The sequence below is a fragment of the Onychostoma macrolepis genome, chromosome 23, assembly GCF_012432095.1.
Source record: "Onychostoma macrolepis isolate SWU-2019 chromosome 23, ASM1243209v1, whole genome shotgun sequence".
Lineage (NCBI taxonomy): Eukaryota > Metazoa > Chordata > Actinopteri > Cypriniformes > Cyprinidae > Onychostoma > Onychostoma macrolepis.
In genome coordinates this window covers 14,041,238-14,060,746 of record NC_081177.1, presented here as the reverse complement: position 1 = coordinate 14,060,746, position 19,509 = coordinate 14,041,238, and the positions used below count along the sequence as shown (strand labels likewise).

Here is a 19,509-nt window from a genome sequence, read left to right as displayed (position 1 = left end):
TACATAAGGATCAAAAACATATAATTACTGTTCATTTTTAAATCACAAAAAACATTGATATAAAGTATAGCAAGTATAACCATGCTCAAAACCCAAAATGATAATTAAATAAAGCTACTGCGGCTGTTTTTTATTTTTAAAAGAGGAGAAAATAAATTACATAAAATAAAGAAAAAAGTAACTGCCAGATGGCTTTTCATAGTGGTTTTATTTTCACTTTTTTGTTTATGTGGTTGATCAAAAATAAAATGAAAATTTATACAAAACAAAGCAAAACAAAAACACATAAAATACATTACAAACAAAAAACAAAAATATGCCCTAACCAGCCACAAATGCAACAAGTGACAGGACAAGTGAAATCGCATGTCTAAAATCCTGCTGAACATATACGTTAACATTAAGCATACATACACATATACATATATCCCTATATATGAGGGAAAAAATTAACTTAAATGATTTTAGCAAATGGCTGCAATATAACAAAGAGTGAAAAATTTAAGGGGGTCTGAATACTTTCCGTACCCACTGTTCAGACCCCCTTAAATTTTTCACTCTTTGTTATATTGCAGCCATTTGCTAAAATCATTTAAGTTAATTTTTTTCCCTCATTAATGTACACACAGCACCCCATATTGACAGAAAAACACAGAATTGTTGACATTTTTACAGATTTATTAAAAAAGAAAAACTGAAATATCACATGGTCCTAAGTATTCAGACCCTTTGCTGTGACACTCATATTTAACTCAGGTGCTGTCCATTTCTTCTGATCATCCTTGAGATGGTTCTACACCTTCATTTGAGTCCAGCTGTGTTTGATTATACTGATTGGACTTGATTAGGAAAGCCACACACCTGTCTATATAAGACCTTACAGCTCACAGTGCATGTCAGAGCAAATGAGAATCATGAGGTCAAAGGAACTGCCTGAAGAGCTCAGAGACAGAATTGTGGCAAGGCACAGATCTGGCCAAGGTTACAAAAAAATTTCTGCTGCACTTAAGGTTCCTAAGAGCACAGTGGCCTCCATAATCCTTAAATGGAAGGCGTTTGGGACGACCAGAACCCTTCCTAGAGCTGGCCGTCCGGCCAAACTGAGCTATCGGGGAGAAGAGCCTTGGTGAGAGGTGAAGAACAACCCAAAGATCACTGTGGCTGAGCTCCAGAGATGCAGTCGGGAGATGGGAGAAAGTTGTAGAAAGTCAACCATCACTGCAGCCCTCCACCAGTCGGGGCTTTATGGCAGAGTGGCCCGACGGAAGCCTCTCCTCAGTGCAAGACACATGAAAGCCCGCATGGAGTTTGCTAAAAAACACCTGAATAAGATTCTCTGGTCTGATGAGACCAAGATAGAACTTTTTGGCCTTAATTCTAAGCGGTATGTGTGGAGAAAACCAGGCACTGCTCATCACCTGTCCAATACAGTCCCAACAGTGAAGCATGGTGGTGGCAGCATCATGCTGTGGGGGTGTTTTTCAGCTGCAGGGACAGGACGACTGGTTGCAATCGAGGGAAAGATGAATGCGGCCAAGTACAGGGATATCCTGGACGAAAACCTTCTCCAGAGTGCTCAGGACCTCAGACTGGGCCGAAGGTTTACCTTCCAACAAGACAATGACCCTAAGCACACGCTAAAATAACGAAGGAGTGGCTTCACAACAACTCCGTGACTGTTCTTGAATGGCCCAGCCAGAGCCCTGACTTGAAACCAATTGTGCATCTCTGGAGAGACCTAAAAATGGCTGTCCACCAACGTTTACCATCCAACCTGACAGAACTGGAGAGGATCTGCAAGGAGGAATGGCAGAGGATCCCCAAATCCAGGTGTGAAAAACCTTTTGCATCTTTCCCAAAAAGACTCATGGCTGTATTAGATCAAAAGGGTGCTTCTACTAAATACTGAGCAAAGGGTCTGAATACTTAGGACCATGTGATATTTCAGTTTTTCTTTTTTAATAAATCTGCAAAAATGTCAACAATTCTGTGTTTTTCTGTCAATATGGGGTGCTGTGTGTACATTAATGAGGAAAAACGAAACTTAAAAATGAACTTAAATGATTTTAGCAAATGGCTGCAATATAACAGAGTGAAAAATTTAAGGGGGTCTGAATACTTTCCGTACCCACTGTATATATATATATATGGGGGTCAGTGGTGGGCGGGCCTGAACCCATCCATGTGTTTACCTTATCCCCTTTGAACTGCTCCGGGAGCTGCCAGAAGAGCACATCATCTGGGTGCAAGCTGAAACCATTGTAGACCAAAACATACTGGAGCACAGGCGGAAGGAAATATGTAAAAGCGTGGATGAAGGAGAGACAGAGAAAGTAACAGAGAAAGTAGCAGATAAGCATAGCAGAGAGGAAAGTATGAGAGAAAAGAAATCTATTCCTGTCAGTCACTGACTAACTGCAACTTCAACAACTTCATAAAAATTCTTACAATAAAATATGGTAGTTAAAAATAAGAAGAGTTGGGAATTGAGAATTTGGTTTACTATTTTATTTTAAAAAGTCTATTCAAGCTATACCTACAGGGAAACATTTCGGATTATTTTCAATGTTAAAAACAGTTGTGCTGCTTAATATTGTTTTTGGAAATTTTGATTATTTTTTTAAAACTTGGGTTTTCCTATGATTACCAAGTGGATTCACTGGTAACTACCTTGTTAGAAGGGCCAGGCCGTGGACCTCTAGGGAGAACAACAGTGTTTTTTCCCTGTTGCACCTGCTGATAAGACCAACAACCAAAGCAAAAATCAAACAACATATCTTTGTTATCACAAGAAAATGTTTACTAGTGTAAACTAAGAAAGTGCTAAGCTACTAGCTACTGCATGAAGGACAAGTAGAGTAACTTTTTTTAATGTGTTGTTTGTTGCATTTCAAGGTGATAGTTCATCCAAAAATGAAAATTGTCACCCTCCTTTCATCCCAAACCTATATAACTTTCATCTTTGGAACACAAAAGAAGATCTGTTGGGGAAATAAAGTTTTTTCTTTGTTCTTACAAGTGTCGTGCCAATAGACGATAGTATTGTGTACCGACGATAGTCAGAGATATAGAGTGTTTTTTTAAAGTGCACAAACATGCGCTATATTGAAGTCAGTGACGATGTTCTTTAATAATGTAAATCTTCTTCTGTAGCTGCTGTTTGAATAACTGTAACTTACAATGTTTCTATTAAATTGTTGTGATAAATACAAATTCAGTCATATTAAAAATATTTTATAACATCCATATGCTACTTGACTAAAAAAGATATAAAGTGTAGTTAATAGATTACACTAACATTAGGCTGCTTTTAGCCTGGAGTTGGTTCACTCTCCGGTTATGAATCCAAGTAAGTAAATAATTAAATAAATTAGCATGATAATATTGCGTATAGGCAATATCATAGGCTGACGATAGGATGATATGACTATGGAGCATATCACCCAACACTAGTCCTTACAATAAATGTCAATGGGATCCAATAACATTTTGAACCCCACTGATTTTCATTACATTTTACTGAAAAATCCTCCAAAATATCTTCTTTTGTGTTCCACGGTAAGTCATACAGCTTTTTAATGACATGAGGATGAGTAAACTATAACAATTTGGATTTTCAGAGTGAACGACTACTAGTTGATGTGATGTGAGAGCCACCAGTGAGAGCACACAATACCTGAGTTGAATCAGGGTGAGAGGAATGGCCTGGGTCGTTTGAATGGGACTCAGAGGCCCTTAAAGAGGAAGTTAAACCAGAATGGAAAGAAGGGGCACGCACACTTGACCGAGACAGAGAATTCTGGGCCTCAAATGAAGAATGGGAAGTTTGAGAGGATGAAGAGAAAGGGAAGAGAGACTGCCCATTGGAGAAATTAGTGATGATTGCCCAGATTTCATCATCAAGTTTGCGTACTTCATCAGCAGGGTGCTAGTGAGAATAAGACAACGGATGGAACAGGAAATATAGTGACTCAAAGGCTTTGTTCAGATAGGCAGCAAATATTAGTGTGTTTATAACACAAATCCATTCAGTTTGAAGAGCAAGAAACGAAGAAGCCTAATTTAAAATGTTGGTCAGATAGAATTTAAATTATATTTCTATTATATTGTGGACACAGTGCACATGTAAAATGCCTCTGGTTTGTTGCTTGAGAAAATCTCTTGGTCTGATGTTACAGTACAGTCATTATTATAGTAATCAATGAACACTCCTGCTCAAAGTTTGAGGTCAGGAAGATTTTTTTTAAAATTTGAAAATATGTTTTGTAAGTAATGTTTATGCGCACCATTTGTTTATTTGTTAAAAATACAGTAATATTGTGAAATATTACTACAGTTTAAAATAACCATTTTCTATTTAAATAGATTTTAAAATTTATTTCATTATTGTGATGACAAAGCTGAAATTGTACTCCAGCCTTCAGTGTCACACGATCCTTCACAAATCATTGTAATATATTGATTTGGTGCTCAAGAAACATTTCTTATTACTATCAATTCTGAAAACAGTTACGTTGCTTCATTGGTGGAAAACGTGATACCTATATTGAAACACAATAAATGGCTGTCAACTGTCACTTGTGATCAATTTAATGCATCCTTGCTGAATAAAAGTAACATTTTTGAAATAAAAGTATTTCTTTCAAGAAAATAAAATCCTACTGACCACAAATTTTTGAACGGTAGTGTAGACACATGGTCATTGAGTCTAAACAAATGAATGGATCAAACAGAGATGATCACTCATAGAGTGTGAACAGCCATTCCTATAGATAAACAAACCAGATTTGTGTGCAGTGTAAACAAAGCCAAAGAGAGATAGAATGAAGAGACAGATGTGCCAAAACTTTAATGAGTTGAGAGGAAAGAATGGGATGATTAAATGCATGCAGGGAAGTGTTCAGGAAGTCAGTGTAAGAATCAGGATACCACGTATGCTCTCACCTCAAGTGTTCATTCTGTTTAAGTGGTGTCACTCACAAACAGCAAAATATTTTCAAATCTCACTTTGCTTCATGCTGTTTTTCTCTCAAATATCATATCACTTTCAATTCAAACATCTACAGGTGGAGTTAATGCATAATAAGATATTATGTGACCTTCATTGATTCTACTTGAAGTTCAGCATATCAGTCAGTTTTCCAGTATTTAATTTTCAGTGCAAACTCTCCAGCAGTCAGTTTATTAAAAGCTTTAAAGGATTAGAGGGAGTTCAAACATTCAAATTAAATTTAGTACAATATGTTGCTAAAGAAATATCCATCAGTTATGTGAAACAGAAGGGTGCCACACTGTTAAAGCACCTATAGGATTTGGGTCAGGTCAGTAAAAGTGAACTAATACCTCAATGACTCTTTTGGACCTTAACAGGTCTTTACCCATATCGTTCATTAGCTGCCATACAGCGACGTCCTTTCTCAGTTGGTCCTTTATCCATGATGAGTCTCTCTAGTTTTGTGAATAAAGCAATTTCTGTAATCTCGATACAAAAGCTAGATTATAAACTAATGATTTACAAACAACTAGTTACTTTTGTGTAATGCCATTTTTTTCCCCAGACACCCTCAATTCTGAATAATTCAATAAATTCTAAAATCACAAAAAAGTGACCACATGGTGTTACTAGGTGTCAACAGGGCCTTAGTATGATTAAAAATGAAGTCAGAATGGATATACGATGAAATCCCATGCACTTCAAATCTCGATCAAGGCGAAATAAAATCATAACGAGCAAATATGCAAAATATTCTAAAAAGATCAATGCACAGACGATCCATTCATGCATCATTCTAACTCTAGAAATACAGCAGGCCAAATCAAAACATCAGACACACTCGATCACTTCGCTGAACCAGCAAAGATTACCTCGTGTGCTCGTCTAGTCCGAGCAGAGTAAGACTTCTAAAAATGGCAAGTAGATTCAGAAACACTTAAATCAGTGTATCACATCCAAAACAAGGGGAAAAAATATAAATATAAAGACACATCAGTCAAATTAAGCCTAAGCAAACTTGTTGATACTAGTACCTACTATAGCCTTTGTGTACACTCCAACCACTTTGAAAACGTTTCTAAGCTGTAGTAGAGCTGCCCTGACTAAGTACATTTTGGAAGAAAAGGTTTTGGCAGCACGCATTTGCAGAAAGAAATCCATTTGAAGAGAATTCAAAGCGGGAAAAGATACTTCAAGATAGAATGTAAGCAAACAGAAACGAAGGCTTGTAAGAACGATAAAAAACATAATGCTGCCAAACTCTACCTTGTCTCCCTGATAGGCGTTGGGTAACTGCCAATAGTGGGGCTCCTGTCCAAGATAGTTAAAGTTAGTGTAGGAGAGTTGTGTTCCATCTGTGGACAGCTCTATGGAGAAGCCAGTGTCAATGCGGTTGGTGCGCTGGCGGTTTACAAGAGCAAAACCTTGGTAGTTGCTAGGGGTGAAAACGGTGGAAACCTGGAGAAAAAAGGCAGAAAATTAACATTGCCCATACAGACTGATGAAAAGCATTGGTGTAACTCATCGGGCCTTACCACATCTCTATAATGTCTGGAGCTGGAGCACTGCTGGGTGACACCCATGCAGAAGCAGGACAGGCAGCCATCTTTGTTAGCAGGACTGAGGTAGAAGGTCCCTTGCTTGCAAGTGGAACATGTTGACCCCTCAACGTTCATCTGAGTACAAACAAGTATGTTTCAAAACTGAGTTTTTATAATTGTGATGCGAATATCACACACACAAAAATATTATTTCCTTACCTTGCAGCGACAGATTCCATTTGAACTACATCCTTCGCTACCACTTTGGTCACAGCGATAACAATCTATAAACAGATTTTGTCTTGAAGTAACATTTAATTTTGTAAAAAACTGGAAACATTTTAATGTAGGAGAAATTTTATAATAATGTTTTTGATTATAATTTTACGAATATTTTTTACAGTACATCATCTTTGCCAGTCTTACCATCATTACCGTTACATCTTTGTCCAAGTTGGGGATTGCCAGTATATCCTGGGGCACATCTGAGGAAAAAATAGACAACACCTTGGAAAAACTGTTTCAGAATGTCATGCAGTAAAAATAAAACCACATTAGGAATTAACAGAGACGTGACAGGACCTGCCATGAACATTAAGAGCGATTTATGACTGCTATGACCTGTGAGTCACACCTCTTTGAGAATATGATTAATGCATAGAGCTTCTTCAAATATTTCTTGAACGTTCTCAGACAGGCTAATATTGCTAACGTAAAGTCACTTTGATTTAAGTACAGATTAATGGTTCACAAAGAAAGAAAAAAATAAGGTTGGGGAAAAGTAATTCGTAACTAGGAATATCTTATAAAAAACATGACATGTATATGCGTAAAATGCTCATGCTCAATGTTCATGTTTGGTTAATGAAGCGTTACTGGAGCTTGTGCTTGTGGAAGTACATTAGACAAAAACACAATCCAAATCAATGGCTTACTCTATAACAAAAAATACCCAATATAAAGAAAATACTTTGGAAAACAACCAATGTGGATGCTTAACACATGACATGAAACGTTTGTGCATGTACAAGCAGTTACTGATTGTCAGATTCTCATTTGACATACCACAAGAAAAGCGAAAGAGAACCCCTGACATTAGTATCTTTTAATGGCCACCACGAGAGAAATATTAGATCACATATAACAGAGGATCCATAGCATAATACCATGCTTCCACATTTCTAGTTCAAAAAAATGAATAAATTACAGCTATGAATGCTCTCAACATCCAGCAGATGTTAAGTCTTTCTCTCTTTGAAAAACTACTTTGCTGAACAGAGACAGACTGAAATAAATAAAGCCAAAGACAACCAGAAAAACCCAATCAAAGTGTCTAAGAGCGTAAAACCACCTTATCCCCAAGCTTGTGGAAGCTGAGGAACTTGACAAAGTCTTACCTGGTAAATCGAGGTTCCAAGGTAGTCCAGACTAATACATTATACACTAATACAATACAATACAACTCAATACAATACACTAATACATCAACAATCTTTTAAACGTATACTGCTGAAAATACATCAATTTTGTCATATTCGGCCAAACTGAGGTTTTATGTTGATTGAATTCACAAACTTAACAAGACAATAAGATGAGTAGGCAGTGTGGAGAAAAAGACGTATACAATTGTATAAAAATGCACAACATAATGTCTGACTCCTAAGCAGACAAAATAATATAAACAGTGCAACCAAGACATCAAATAACATTATTTCCATGATTCTGCTGAAAACATCAGGAATGGATCAGATTATTAAATAAAAATGCAAAGTACCACATGCCTAGTTTACAACATGCTTGGTTTATAAAAATTATCATATGTAATACCATTTCTGCATCATAGTTTGTGTTCAAACCTCAAGCCTCAATATTCAGTACATTTTAAACAGTTCCTATGGGACTAAAAGGGGAAAAAAACAAGTCCAATAAAATTTTAAATGATACAATAATTAATATAATGTCTAGTAATCAGGAATGATTTTGATCGGAATTGCCAGCCTTCCAAGAACAATATGAAGGTTCTCGTTTTGTTTTAGCATAGATCTTGTTAATGTTTTTTGGCCCCTGTTGCTCTTCATGAAGATGTCTAAAATATTAATGGTTTTAGATTTGCTGCTCCGAGTTGATTTTCTTGGAGTAGTTATTTTTACTTTGGGTTTAGAGGAGTGTAATCTTTTCTTGTCAGTTGATTTACTAGAAGCAGTTGTGTAGGTAAACTCCTCAGGTTGGCTGGACCTAAAGTCTGATGCACCTCTTGCTTCATGAGAAGGAACGAACTGATTTTGCTTAGAGGACTTAGTCTTAGAATGTCTTCTCTTTGTTTGGACATTGTGAGAAGGTTTGCTGATGTTTGTGGCTTCTTTGGATGGTCTTACGTCCAAATCATTTCTTTGTGTTTTCATAGATCTGGATGATTTTTTTGAAGGAATGTGCGCCACTTTTTGTGGTTTGCTTGATGACTTGGAAGATTTAGCTGCGATTTTTTTATGCGATGGAGGAGGAATCTGAAATTTAGTTGCTTTTCCTTGTGGCTTTGTAGGTGAACGAGATAGTTGGTCATGTTTCCTTGTAGCTTTTTGAGACTTACCATTTACTTTTGGACCACTTTTGTGGTGTTTTTGAGGAGTTACAGAAACTTCAGTTGGTGCCTTTCTTTTTTGTTGATTCTGTTGCGTTTTATTGGCGGTGACCAAGGTTGAAGTCCTTTCAAAGGATGTAGTAAGGGGACGGATGACAACACCTTTGGGAACTGTTGATCTCCTAGAAGATTTACTATGATATTTGTTGTCTGCCTTTGATGTGAAATTGGTTTCAATGTCTCTTCTTGTTGATATTGGTTGGATCCTTTTAGTTGAGAACTTTGCCTGCCTCTTAGTTGAACTTTCATTCATCTGGGAATGGCGAGATGCAAAGCTAGTTGTGGAGATAGTACGAGGAGTTGGCAGGGTTTTGGGAATAACGGTTCTCCTCTGAAATCCGCTGGTAGACATGCGAGTACAGCAAGCTGTAGTCAAGGCTGGAATCGGGGTGGTGGCAACCACAGTGGTTTCTTTACGATCCTGTAGTGGACGTGCCACATGACGTGCACGTTTGACTTTGTCTGACTCTTGCGCTAGGGCAGTGAAGCCATCAATTAGTATCTCAAGTTTGTGTTCTACTTTACTTAGTCTTGTTTTAATGTCTGTGTATTTGTTGGCCAATTCATTAATTCTGTCTTTCTGGTCATTTGGAGACAAAAGACTGGTTAGTGTCTTAAGTTGAGAGCTGAAGTGACTATGCTGGTTCCTTATGTTCTCGAGGCTGTCTTTCATGTCCAATGTGTTGCTCTCAAGCATACTGAGGCGCTGGTTGAAATGATTCGTGTGCTTCCTCAAGAGCAGCTGGAAGCTCTGCTGTCGCGCCTCAGGACTTGGTGTGTAACGCAGGGGCCCACGAGTCCAACGGGGACTTAAACTACGTATAGTTGTTGACAGCAAAGATCTTGTAGTTCTTTCAGGTCCTGAAAAGCTACTGCCTTCTCTACTATCAAAGTATTCTTCAATGTCATCGTCAGTTGTATCCAGAACTTGCTTCTTCCCAGGGCTGAGGAAGAAAGCATCATCACATGTAGTGGGGAGGAAACCTTTTGAGCCTTCAAGGTAAAAGTCTCCGCAGTTGGAAATGCTGAGAGCCATGATGAGACAAGGCAAGTTGGAACCAGTCTTTTTTTATTTTTAAATATAAGCAATTTGTTTTTCATCCCAGACACCCAAAAGCTTTTGCCCTCTGAGCAAGTGACAAGGATCCAAAATCCATGTCATCAACTTGTTTATGCTTCAGTATGGGAAGCATAAACAACCCTAGAGACCCACAAATATCTAGAAGAAGAGTTTGAAATAAGAAAAAGTTGCTCAAAATGCAGCAAAGGCTTTACAAAGATGCACTGAAGCATTAAAACAAGTGACATTATGCAACTAATTACTTCAACACCTTCAAAAAGACATCTCAGCCTTGCTGACAGTAAAGAGGAAAAACTTTACTCTCACAGTAGAGAAGTGAAACCTTTATGCTTGGAAAAGGTGCCTTTTTCAGATGTACAATACATTAATATTTTAATCACCACTGCTTCCACTTATCCACTTACTTCCACCTTCAGACATTGACACTTGGTATGGGTGGCACTGATTCAAGGCTTGCTTCTCCCATACCACCAGACAAATGCCATTCAATCACAAATGGTTAAAAAGATTCTGGAAAGCAACAGACACATGCTTTCTGGCAGTAGATAAAGGAATGCCAATCACCAGTTTGGCCAGCCCAGCTTTACTGAATGGGAGGTTTACCCTCTCATTGGACCATAGACACTTACCTTTCACAGTGTCTTCCAGTATAACCAGCAGGACATTCACATGTGGGCTGTCCATCTGAGTCCAAGGAACAAGAAGGCCTTTGGAAGAAGAAAAGTATTAGATTGGATGAATAAGGATTATCGGTTATTCCTAAAGGATAACCTCTTTATATGAAAAAAATGTCTTTGATAAAGTTAGAGAAAGGAAAACTCACTGGCTACTGGAGTGTCCTAGACAAGGACAGGGTCTACATGCCTGTGGATCTCCAGTCTTTGGATTTCCATAGAAACCACGGATGCAGTTTTCACAATGGCGCCCAACTGTGTTATGTAGGCAATTCTAAAACAGGGAAAAAGGGAAAGTGTCATAAATCACTCTAGATTAGGAATGGTTCAACTAGTCAGGATGACTAGATAGTGTATTTTTTCTCATATATTTTGGTAATATAGACTTTCTTGACTAGTGATCAAATAACCGACTAGTTAATTAAGGAATTCATGTATTTTTATTCATATACATTTTTATTTACTCATGATAGTCAAATAGTCAACCATTTATCTAATAACTGACAATTTAATTATTCAGGCTGATTAGTTTGATAAGTTAAATAGCATTGATTTGTTTTAGTCATGATAGTCAACTAGCAATCAGATAACTGACTAACACGGTAATTATTGAGGATGACTAGTTTATGATGATTTTTTAAAATATATTACCTTAGCACTGATTTTATTTTTCCACAATGGTCAACTTGTGAACCAGTCGTGCAATAACCAACTCATTAATTATTGAGGTTGACTAAGTTTATGGAGTTTTTTCTTTTACTGTATACTTATAGCTCTGATTTTGTTATTCACAGTGGTCAACTAGTCGGTTATTGGATTACAGATCGACTAGTTGTAGTAAAATTGTAGTAAAAAACAATCAATAATCACTAAGGTAAACTGTTTATGTAAATTTTATATTCTGTGTACATTTTTTGGTTTTGATTTTATTCTTAATAAACAACCAGTCATCTGACTTGTTGATTACTGAGGTTGAGTAGTGTATGGGGGCTCATTTCTTTTATATACTTATTGCTTTTATTTAAATTTTCACAGTGGTCAACTAGTTGACTTGTCATTCAATAACAGACTAGTGAATTAGTGAGGTTGACTTTTTTTTTTTGTTAGATATGCTTTAACTGTTTCCGAACAACCCTCCTGCTAAGCCTGTAACCTCCATGCTAAGAAACGAGTCAAACTGGGGTCAGATGAACACAAATCCAGGCTAATTATACAGGGCTTCCAGTTACAACTGATTAGTCAACAAGTAAAGGCAACTGACCAACTAGTTGGTTTTGAATACATGTTGTTTTGCACATCCCTACTTCACACAAACTCCATAAATCATCCAGGAACAGCATAATGACTGCAATGGAAAGGTTAACACACCAAGCAATCTCCAGTCTCTGAGTCACAGCTGCTGGCATGCCCGTGGCAGTCACACTTCTCACAGGTGCCAAGATAAAGTCCAGGTGTACGGGTGTAGCCGACATCACAGTCCTGCAAACAATGGGTGAGTCAGAGGTGGCTGGGTTCACAGGTGTCTATGGATGAAACTCTGCATCCATTCTCTTCATTGACATAGAGCTTTAGAGCTAAAATGTTCCACGAGTTGCTAAGAACTTCCATTTAGAGATCAAGAAAAATAAATAAAAGGCTGTTATTAACTTCTATCAACCTCTGCTTTAGGGGAAGGTTTTGCATCAACTCAGGCTGACACAAGTTCACACAGACAGAGTGTTGCTATTTAAAGTTAAAGTAATATACCTGGCAAGAAGGTCCTGTGTATCCTTGAGGGCACGCGCACTCCTCCACCTCCAGAGCCCTATCGTTTCCTGTAGAGTGGGGCACTGCGATGTCCATTTGTATATTGGAGATACTAAACAGGAGAGATTGAGATTAAGCACTAATATCCTGTTCACAAAATCAGTTAAGCGACAGATAGGAACCTAACAGGATAATGTGCTGCATCTAGAGGATGCATATATAAAGGGCATCAAAAGTCAATGAATAATAAATAAGCAAGAGCAAAATTAAAAGTGCAAAGTTACCTGCTCTCAGCCATATTGTCTGCATAAGTGGCTCTGATCATTAAGATGTTGATATCGGCCAAAGCCATCAACAGGTGCTCTCTAGTACATGGCTGTCCGTCCGACCGTCTCCATGCAGACTAGGGGGATTATTATTTGTATAATTATTTATTTAAAATACAAAATATATTTGAAATATGAAATGTATTTATAAGAATATAAACAAAGGAATTATTATTATTATTATTAATATTAATTTAAAACATAATATACACACATTACATTTATTTGTAAATATAAACTAAGGTATTTTAATTAATATTTTTTAGTTAAAGGGGTCATATGATGCAATTTCATGTTTACCTTTGTCTGTGGAGTGTTACAAGCTGTTTGTGCATATATAAGATCTGTCAAGTTGCAAAGATTAAAGTCTCAAACCCAAGGAGATATTCTTTATAAAAGATAAAACGTCTCATTCAAACACGCCCCCACATGTCTACGTTACGGTGTGGGAAGATTTGCATAACACCGCCCAAACGTATACGTAATCACGCAGTAGTATTGTTGTTGCTGCCGCCATGTCGTGGACGTGGAGATGCTGTGTGTTTCGTTGGGAAAGCGAAAGTACTTTGTTTGGCCTTCCAAATGAGTACACAACTAGAAATTAGTGGTCAAGTTATATTTACAACACTGTTCCAGAACAGTACAATGCAAATATTCGAGTGTGTGCAGCGTATTTTACGGAGGACTGTTTCCAGAACCTGGGAGAGAGTAGCCTACAATGTGAACACCATGAATGGCTGTGAACACTATAAAGTGAGGCAATTCCAACGTCGCAAGGACAGTCTGGTGCTTCTGACTCACAGCCTGTAAGTAAGTTTCGATATTTAAAGAATTTGCTATTCATTTATTCATTTCCGTAACATTTCCGTCACATGCTTGAGGTATTCGGCCAATCACAAAGCACTAGATAGCTGGCCAATCAGAGCAGACCTCGCTTCTCAGAATGATGAGCTTTGTAAAAATCGACGCGCTTCAGAAAGGCGGAGCATAGAGGAGCAACAATAATGTACAGTATGTGGAAAATAATGTGTTTTTTGAACCTAGAACCACGTAAAGACACTTTGCATTACACCAAATACACCAAATAATGTTCTTTTTAGCATCATCATATGACCCTTTTAAAATGCAATATTTATTGTGAATAATTTCATTATGATTCAGATGATTACTAATTATTAATTTATTTGAAATTTTACTATAAATACAATAGTAAAATTTTTATAAATACAAACAATTTATTGTTGTTATTATCACTAGCAGTAGTAGTGGTAAAAAATACAATTCATACATTATTAAACACAGCACCCAAAAATGTAACTCCTATCTTTGGACCACCTAATAAAGAGAAAATAAAATAGATGCATATCTAATTAAAAAATACATATATATTTGCAACACACCTCTCTAAAAGGCACAGTGATGGTGGCTGGTACTCTAGGAAGTGGTTTGGTCTGTGAATAATGTTCCAGGAAGATGCCATTGCCTTGGAGAACCACATCTGGTCGTCTATCAATCACTAGTGAACGAGCCTGAGGCTCATAACGCATCCTGTACTGCAGTTCTCCACCATATGCTGTGACCTTTACGCAGGACAGGAAAACATGTTTTGAAAAGCAGCACACTGACGTGCTATATTACCTGACAAAGGCCAAATTGTAAACATGGCATTGTACCACACAGGATGTTCTCACCTTGTCCCCTCTAAAATTCTGAGGCAGGACCCAGTAGTAGATGTCATTAGGGATACTGGTGAAGGATCGGTAGACCACCTCTGCACTGACTCTCTGGTTGATGCCCTCAGAGATGGTCCTAGTGTTTGCTGCATTGGAAAGGGTGAAGAGCTGGCCATTGACACCACCTCGAACCTTCAGATTAACCAACAAGTAAAAGCAAAAAACATTAAAACATTGTTTTAAAGGTAAAACTATGACAAGATTAGAGGATGTGGTTACCTGATCTCTACTCCAGGTTGAACTGGCACACTGTTTAGTCACTCCCATACAGAAACACTGCAAGCAACCTTCAGGATTATCAGCCGCCAAATTAAAAGCGCCATTCTTACACTCATCACAAAGAGCACCAACCACATTGGCCTGCACAACAGAAGAGCAAACACTGTTTGAACATTTATATACGTACATGTTTTCAACACTGATAATAATGTTTCTTGAGCAGCAAATCAGCATATTAGAATGATTCCTGAAGGATCATGTGACACTGAAGACTGGAGTAATGGCTGCTTTGCTGTCACAGGTAAAAAAAATACATTTTAAAATATATAATAATAATAGAAAACAGTTGTTTTAAATTGAACTGATATTTCAAAATATTAAAATTTTGATTGTTTTTGATTAAATAAATGCAGTTTAAAAGACTTCTGTCAAAAATGTTAAAAAAATCTTTCTGACCACAAACTTCTTAATGGTGGTGTATTAAAAAAGTAACTGTAATGCAATTTAATACCTTGCAATAGCATGGTTTGCTGATGGGATTGATGGTTCCTCTGTTATCACACTTGGTAATCACTGAACAGGGATAAGAACACCATATGGTTGACAATTACACCTGGAATGCTTTGAACATCCTGGTAACAAACAGCTGGCATTCCAGCATGCAGTGCACTGAGTGTTAATCATTATCTAAAGCTTCACTTGACCTTCAGGGTAAAATGAGGCAGAAATTCCAAGAAATGAAATAGCTTATGGCAAACAAATAAATCTTGCGGCTAATATTAATCTAATAAATCATTTACTATCACAACTGTAAACAAAAATAAAGAAAAAATGCTCACCGTTAGGAGCAGGGATACATTGGCCATTGGGCTGAAGAGGTTTGCCGACATATCCTGGAGCACATCTGTGGCAAAAAAAAACAAAGATGATGACATATTTGTTATATACACATGCACTCAGAAACACAAAATGTAGTGTTAAAACAACAAGTATATGCAAACGAGCTGCTCCATTACTTCTCACAACGTCGTCCTGTATAACCAGGTCTGCAGGCGTCACATGTTGCCTGGTTGTCATGGTCCAGGAAGCAAGTATCTGAAAACCTTTGAACACATCAACATTTTGTTGTTTTGTCATAATTCCATCCAAACTAATTAAATTACCATTTACTTTTACTAATTTGAATTGTACTATATTAGATTACTTTATATGATGTACACAGGTTTGATATCTTTACCGTCGAGATGTCTCTGTGTATGGGCAAGGACAGGGTTTGCAGTCATCATATCGTCCTCGACTTGGGTCACCAAAGTAGCCAGGCTTGCATTTGTCACACTGAGGTCCTTCGGTGTTATGCTGACAACTCTGTCACATGACATTTACACCTTAGTGTGTGGCGTAGAGTAATCTACTGATGCAGTGTGTAAATTATCTACATATTTATAAAAACACATCCTTACCAGACAGTGTCCACTAATAGGGTCACAGGCACTGGCATGACCATTGCAGTTGCAGCCAGCACAGATACCCAGGTAGGGTCCAGGTACCCGCTCGAAACCAGGGGAGCAGGACTCACAAGACAGGCCTGAATACCCAGCAGGACATCTGTGTGAGATCAACAATTTGCACAGATTAACACAGAATTCTCAAAAAAAAAAAAAACAATTACACAATCAGCATCTGAAGCAACAGAAATAAAATATTTGAAGGTTTTAGCCAAAAACATGGGGTATAATCATTTTTATTCACAGGAACATGAATTCCCAGCTCTGCGAGAGGTGATTTGAGAGGAGCTTTATATTTTCTGACAGGCCCGTAATCCTATCTGTTGATTTAAAAGCACACTAACCTGCACTCCTCCACGTCTCCCGGGTTCCCCTGCTGGGTGAACTCTTTGGTGGTGGTATCCATGCTGATGTCACTCAGGCCCACACTGACCATGCGGTTGTCATAAATGGTGCGAATGTGGATGCTCTCCAAATTGGCCAAGGTCATCATGAGGTCATCACGAGTTACAGCTCGTCCTGAGGAGTGCTGCCAGTTTTCCTGAGACACAGAGAGGTGAACCACCTCGCATAACACTAACAAGCAACATCTCTGCAGAACTATTTTAAACAAAAGTAACTTTTGAGAATCACTATTTTAAATAATGATTTTTTTTTGGAATGTGGTTTTAATATAATTTTTTATATCAGTCTTACACCACTGTTTTAGCGGTGTAGAGCTGACAATACTGCAAATTCATTACAATTTTACACTTCTTAAAATATGTATTAAACACTGAGATTTTATTTGCTTTTTGATTTTTAGATCAAATAAAAATGAGCAAGTGTATGCCATGTGGCTCACCTCTGTAAACTTGATCTGTCTATGGTTGATTGTGTTAGGTAAAGTGGGGTTGCCTCTACGGTAAATAAATTTCTGCCCGTTGCTGCTCAGCACAACATCAGGTTTCTCCTTTGGTTCCGATCCATCTCGCTGCAGTGAGTAATTCACCTTAAAATTCAGATAACCTCCATACAAGTCAACCTGTACAACACAGAAACAGTGTCCAGGATACCAAGATACTGAAGCGCTTCAATTCATTTTTCACACATGCTTCCCAAGCTTTCCAAGACAACCAAGCTACCACAAGAGACTTGAGATTGTGCAAAAACAGGAAGATACAAATTACTCATAATGTTTTATTGAGCTTCTATCTATATTTGTTCAGTCGAGTATTGTGGAGGGGAGAGAAACCTTGTTGCCCAGGAACTGGCGAGGCAGAGTCCAATAGGAGTCTTGATCGAGGAAACGGCGAGACAGATCCACTAGCCGGAACTCATTCTCTGAATTGATCAACATCTGAGTGAAGGAAAGAGGTGGTTGTGTGCCTGGACGACTAGGAAATGACACATTGACTCCTGTGGATAAAATGATAGATAGACAAACAGAAAAAGGTTGTGTATTATATTATCAATACCAGTGTATTTGTTACTTTAAAGAGATAGTTCACCCAAAAATGAAAATTCTGTCATTAATGACTTACCCTCATGTTGTTCCAAACATGTAAGACCTTCAATCATCTTTGGAACACAAATTAAGATATTTTTGATGAAATCTGAGAGCTCTCTGACCCTGCATAGACAGCAACGCAACTACTACATTGAAGGCCCAGAAAGGAAGTAAGGACATCATTAAAATAGTCCATGTGACATCAGTGGTTCAACCATACTTTTATGAAGCTACAAGAATACTTTTTGTGCACAAAGAAAACTAAAATAATGACTTTATTCAACAATTTCTTCTCTTCCGTGTCAGTCTTCGACACACGTTCTTACTACGTTTCTGGGCCTTAAGCATGTCAGTTGCTTTGCTCTCTATGCATGGTCATACACTCTTGGATTTCATCAAAAATATCTTAATTTGTGTTCCGAAGATGAACCAAGGTCTTACGGGTTTGGAACGACATGAGGGTCTCTAAATTATCAACATGATCTAAACTTCACAAAAAAAAATTATTGTACATAATATAAGCCTTTTACAGTCTGGTAACATTTTTTTATAAAGTAAATATAAGAATATCCGTTATACAGAATTGTTAACAATATTTCAAGATGAACACTTACTGGACATAAATGCAAAAATCTGAATTTTTAATCCGTTGAGTACCTTTGAAGTCCTCTTCCTCTGTGAAGCGCAGTGTGATTTGGCTGCGGTAGCGACCGGTGCTCTGACAGTGCTTTGTGATGCCAAAACAGAAGCATGGCATGCAGTGATCTCCCACGCTAAAGTGTCCATCACGGCAGTTACCTGCTAACGCGTACAGAGAGGATGACACAACTGGACAAGAACGACACGGAAGACAAAGGATGGTAAGACCACCACCGTCAGGTTTGAGCTGCCTCACAGTCATGAGACAACAATGTCACAACATGCGGCCAAAGAACAGCAGGATAACCTGTCTCGCAAATAAAAGTTGACATCCATAGTCTCTTTGGAAAAGAAAGTATCAGACAAGAACAAATATATAATACAGAACACACAGTAATCCAAAGATGTTCGCACCATATGGAGCTGATGCAGTACCTGGGTTTGGTCTCTGAGACAAGCTGAGGACCCCATCAGGAATAGCAAACACAAGGCCTTTAGCGTTGATGGCCTCGCAGGTGTACGCACCCTGGTCACCTTCCTTCACATCACGGATGGTGAGCGTTCCTCGCCCATTCTCACTGGTCATTGTGATTCTGTCAACAGATTCATGTTTAAATTAGGGCAGTTTCGAGAGCCCAGCATTCAGTTTTATTCCTTGCACTCTGTCCAGCTGTTTTTCAATGAAAGAATGTGTCCTATTGGAATGAATTAAATATGTTGTTGGAGCCAATGTCAATAATGTGTTTAATTTGTTAATTAATAATAATCTATTACAATAAAATTAACACATTTTACTAACAGTCCTAGTTTAAAAGTTTACATATTCATGCTCATGACTAAGTAGCCTACTTAGAATATTTTCATTTATTATCTTAATATTAATTATTTAATTACACATATTTGTGTTTTTATGTATTGTTTTTTT

General features: G+C 37.7%; 1 protein-coding gene across 18 annotated transcripts in view; it reads right to left on the bottom strand.

Moving 5' to 3' along the window:
• Positions 1 to 19,509, bottom strand: part of hspg2 (heparan sulfate proteoglycan 2) — a 112,634-nt gene that overhangs the window by 38,476 nt on the left and 54,649 nt on the right. For 9 of the 18 annotated variants that reach the window (XM_058762906.1, XM_058762890.1, XM_058762895.1 and 6 more), the window contains 27 exons: positions 19,020 to 19,177; positions 18,603 to 18,773; positions 17,691 to 17,854; positions 17,301 to 17,480; positions 16,801 to 16,997; positions 16,412 to 16,556; positions 16,189 to 16,316; positions 15,968 to 16,054; positions 15,791 to 15,855; positions 15,463 to 15,524; positions 14,952 to 15,092; positions 14,691 to 14,864; positions 14,400 to 14,579; positions 12,958 to 13,076; positions 12,674 to 12,785; positions 12,296 to 12,406; positions 11,077 to 11,201; positions 10,883 to 10,960; positions 6,961 to 7,019; positions 6,754 to 6,818; positions 6,529 to 6,669; positions 6,260 to 6,451; positions 5,866 to 5,901; positions 5,344 to 5,448; positions 3,677 to 3,928; positions 2,671 to 2,736; positions 2,193 to 2,276 (listed from right to left, as the gene is read on the bottom strand). In XM_058762906.1, the coding sequence (XP_058618889.1) occupies positions 2,193 to 2,276; positions 2,671 to 2,736; positions 3,677 to 3,928; positions 5,344 to 5,448; positions 5,866 to 5,901; positions 6,260 to 6,451; positions 6,529 to 6,669; positions 6,754 to 6,818; positions 6,961 to 7,019; positions 10,883 to 10,960; positions 11,077 to 11,201; positions 12,296 to 12,406; positions 12,674 to 12,785; positions 12,958 to 13,076; positions 14,400 to 14,579; positions 14,691 to 14,864; positions 14,952 to 15,092; positions 15,463 to 15,524; positions 15,791 to 15,855; positions 15,968 to 16,054; positions 16,189 to 16,316; positions 16,412 to 16,556; positions 16,801 to 16,997; positions 17,301 to 17,480; positions 17,691 to 17,854; positions 18,603 to 18,773; positions 19,020 to 19,177 (3,397 nt within the window). The remainder of the gene's footprint in view (positions 1 to 2,192; positions 2,277 to 2,670; positions 2,737 to 3,676; positions 3,929 to 5,343; positions 5,449 to 5,865; positions 5,902 to 6,259; positions 6,452 to 6,528; positions 6,670 to 6,753; positions 6,819 to 6,960; positions 7,020 to 10,882; positions 10,961 to 11,076; positions 11,202 to 12,295; positions 12,407 to 12,673; positions 12,786 to 12,957; positions 13,077 to 14,399; positions 14,580 to 14,690; positions 14,865 to 14,951; positions 15,093 to 15,462; positions 15,525 to 15,790; positions 15,856 to 15,967; positions 16,055 to 16,188; positions 16,317 to 16,411; positions 16,557 to 16,800; positions 16,998 to 17,300; positions 17,481 to 17,690; positions 17,855 to 18,602; positions 18,774 to 19,019; positions 19,178 to 19,509) is intronic. The other 9 variants (XM_058762892.1, XM_058762900.1, XM_058762905.1 and 6 more) reach the window with 7 other exon arrangements.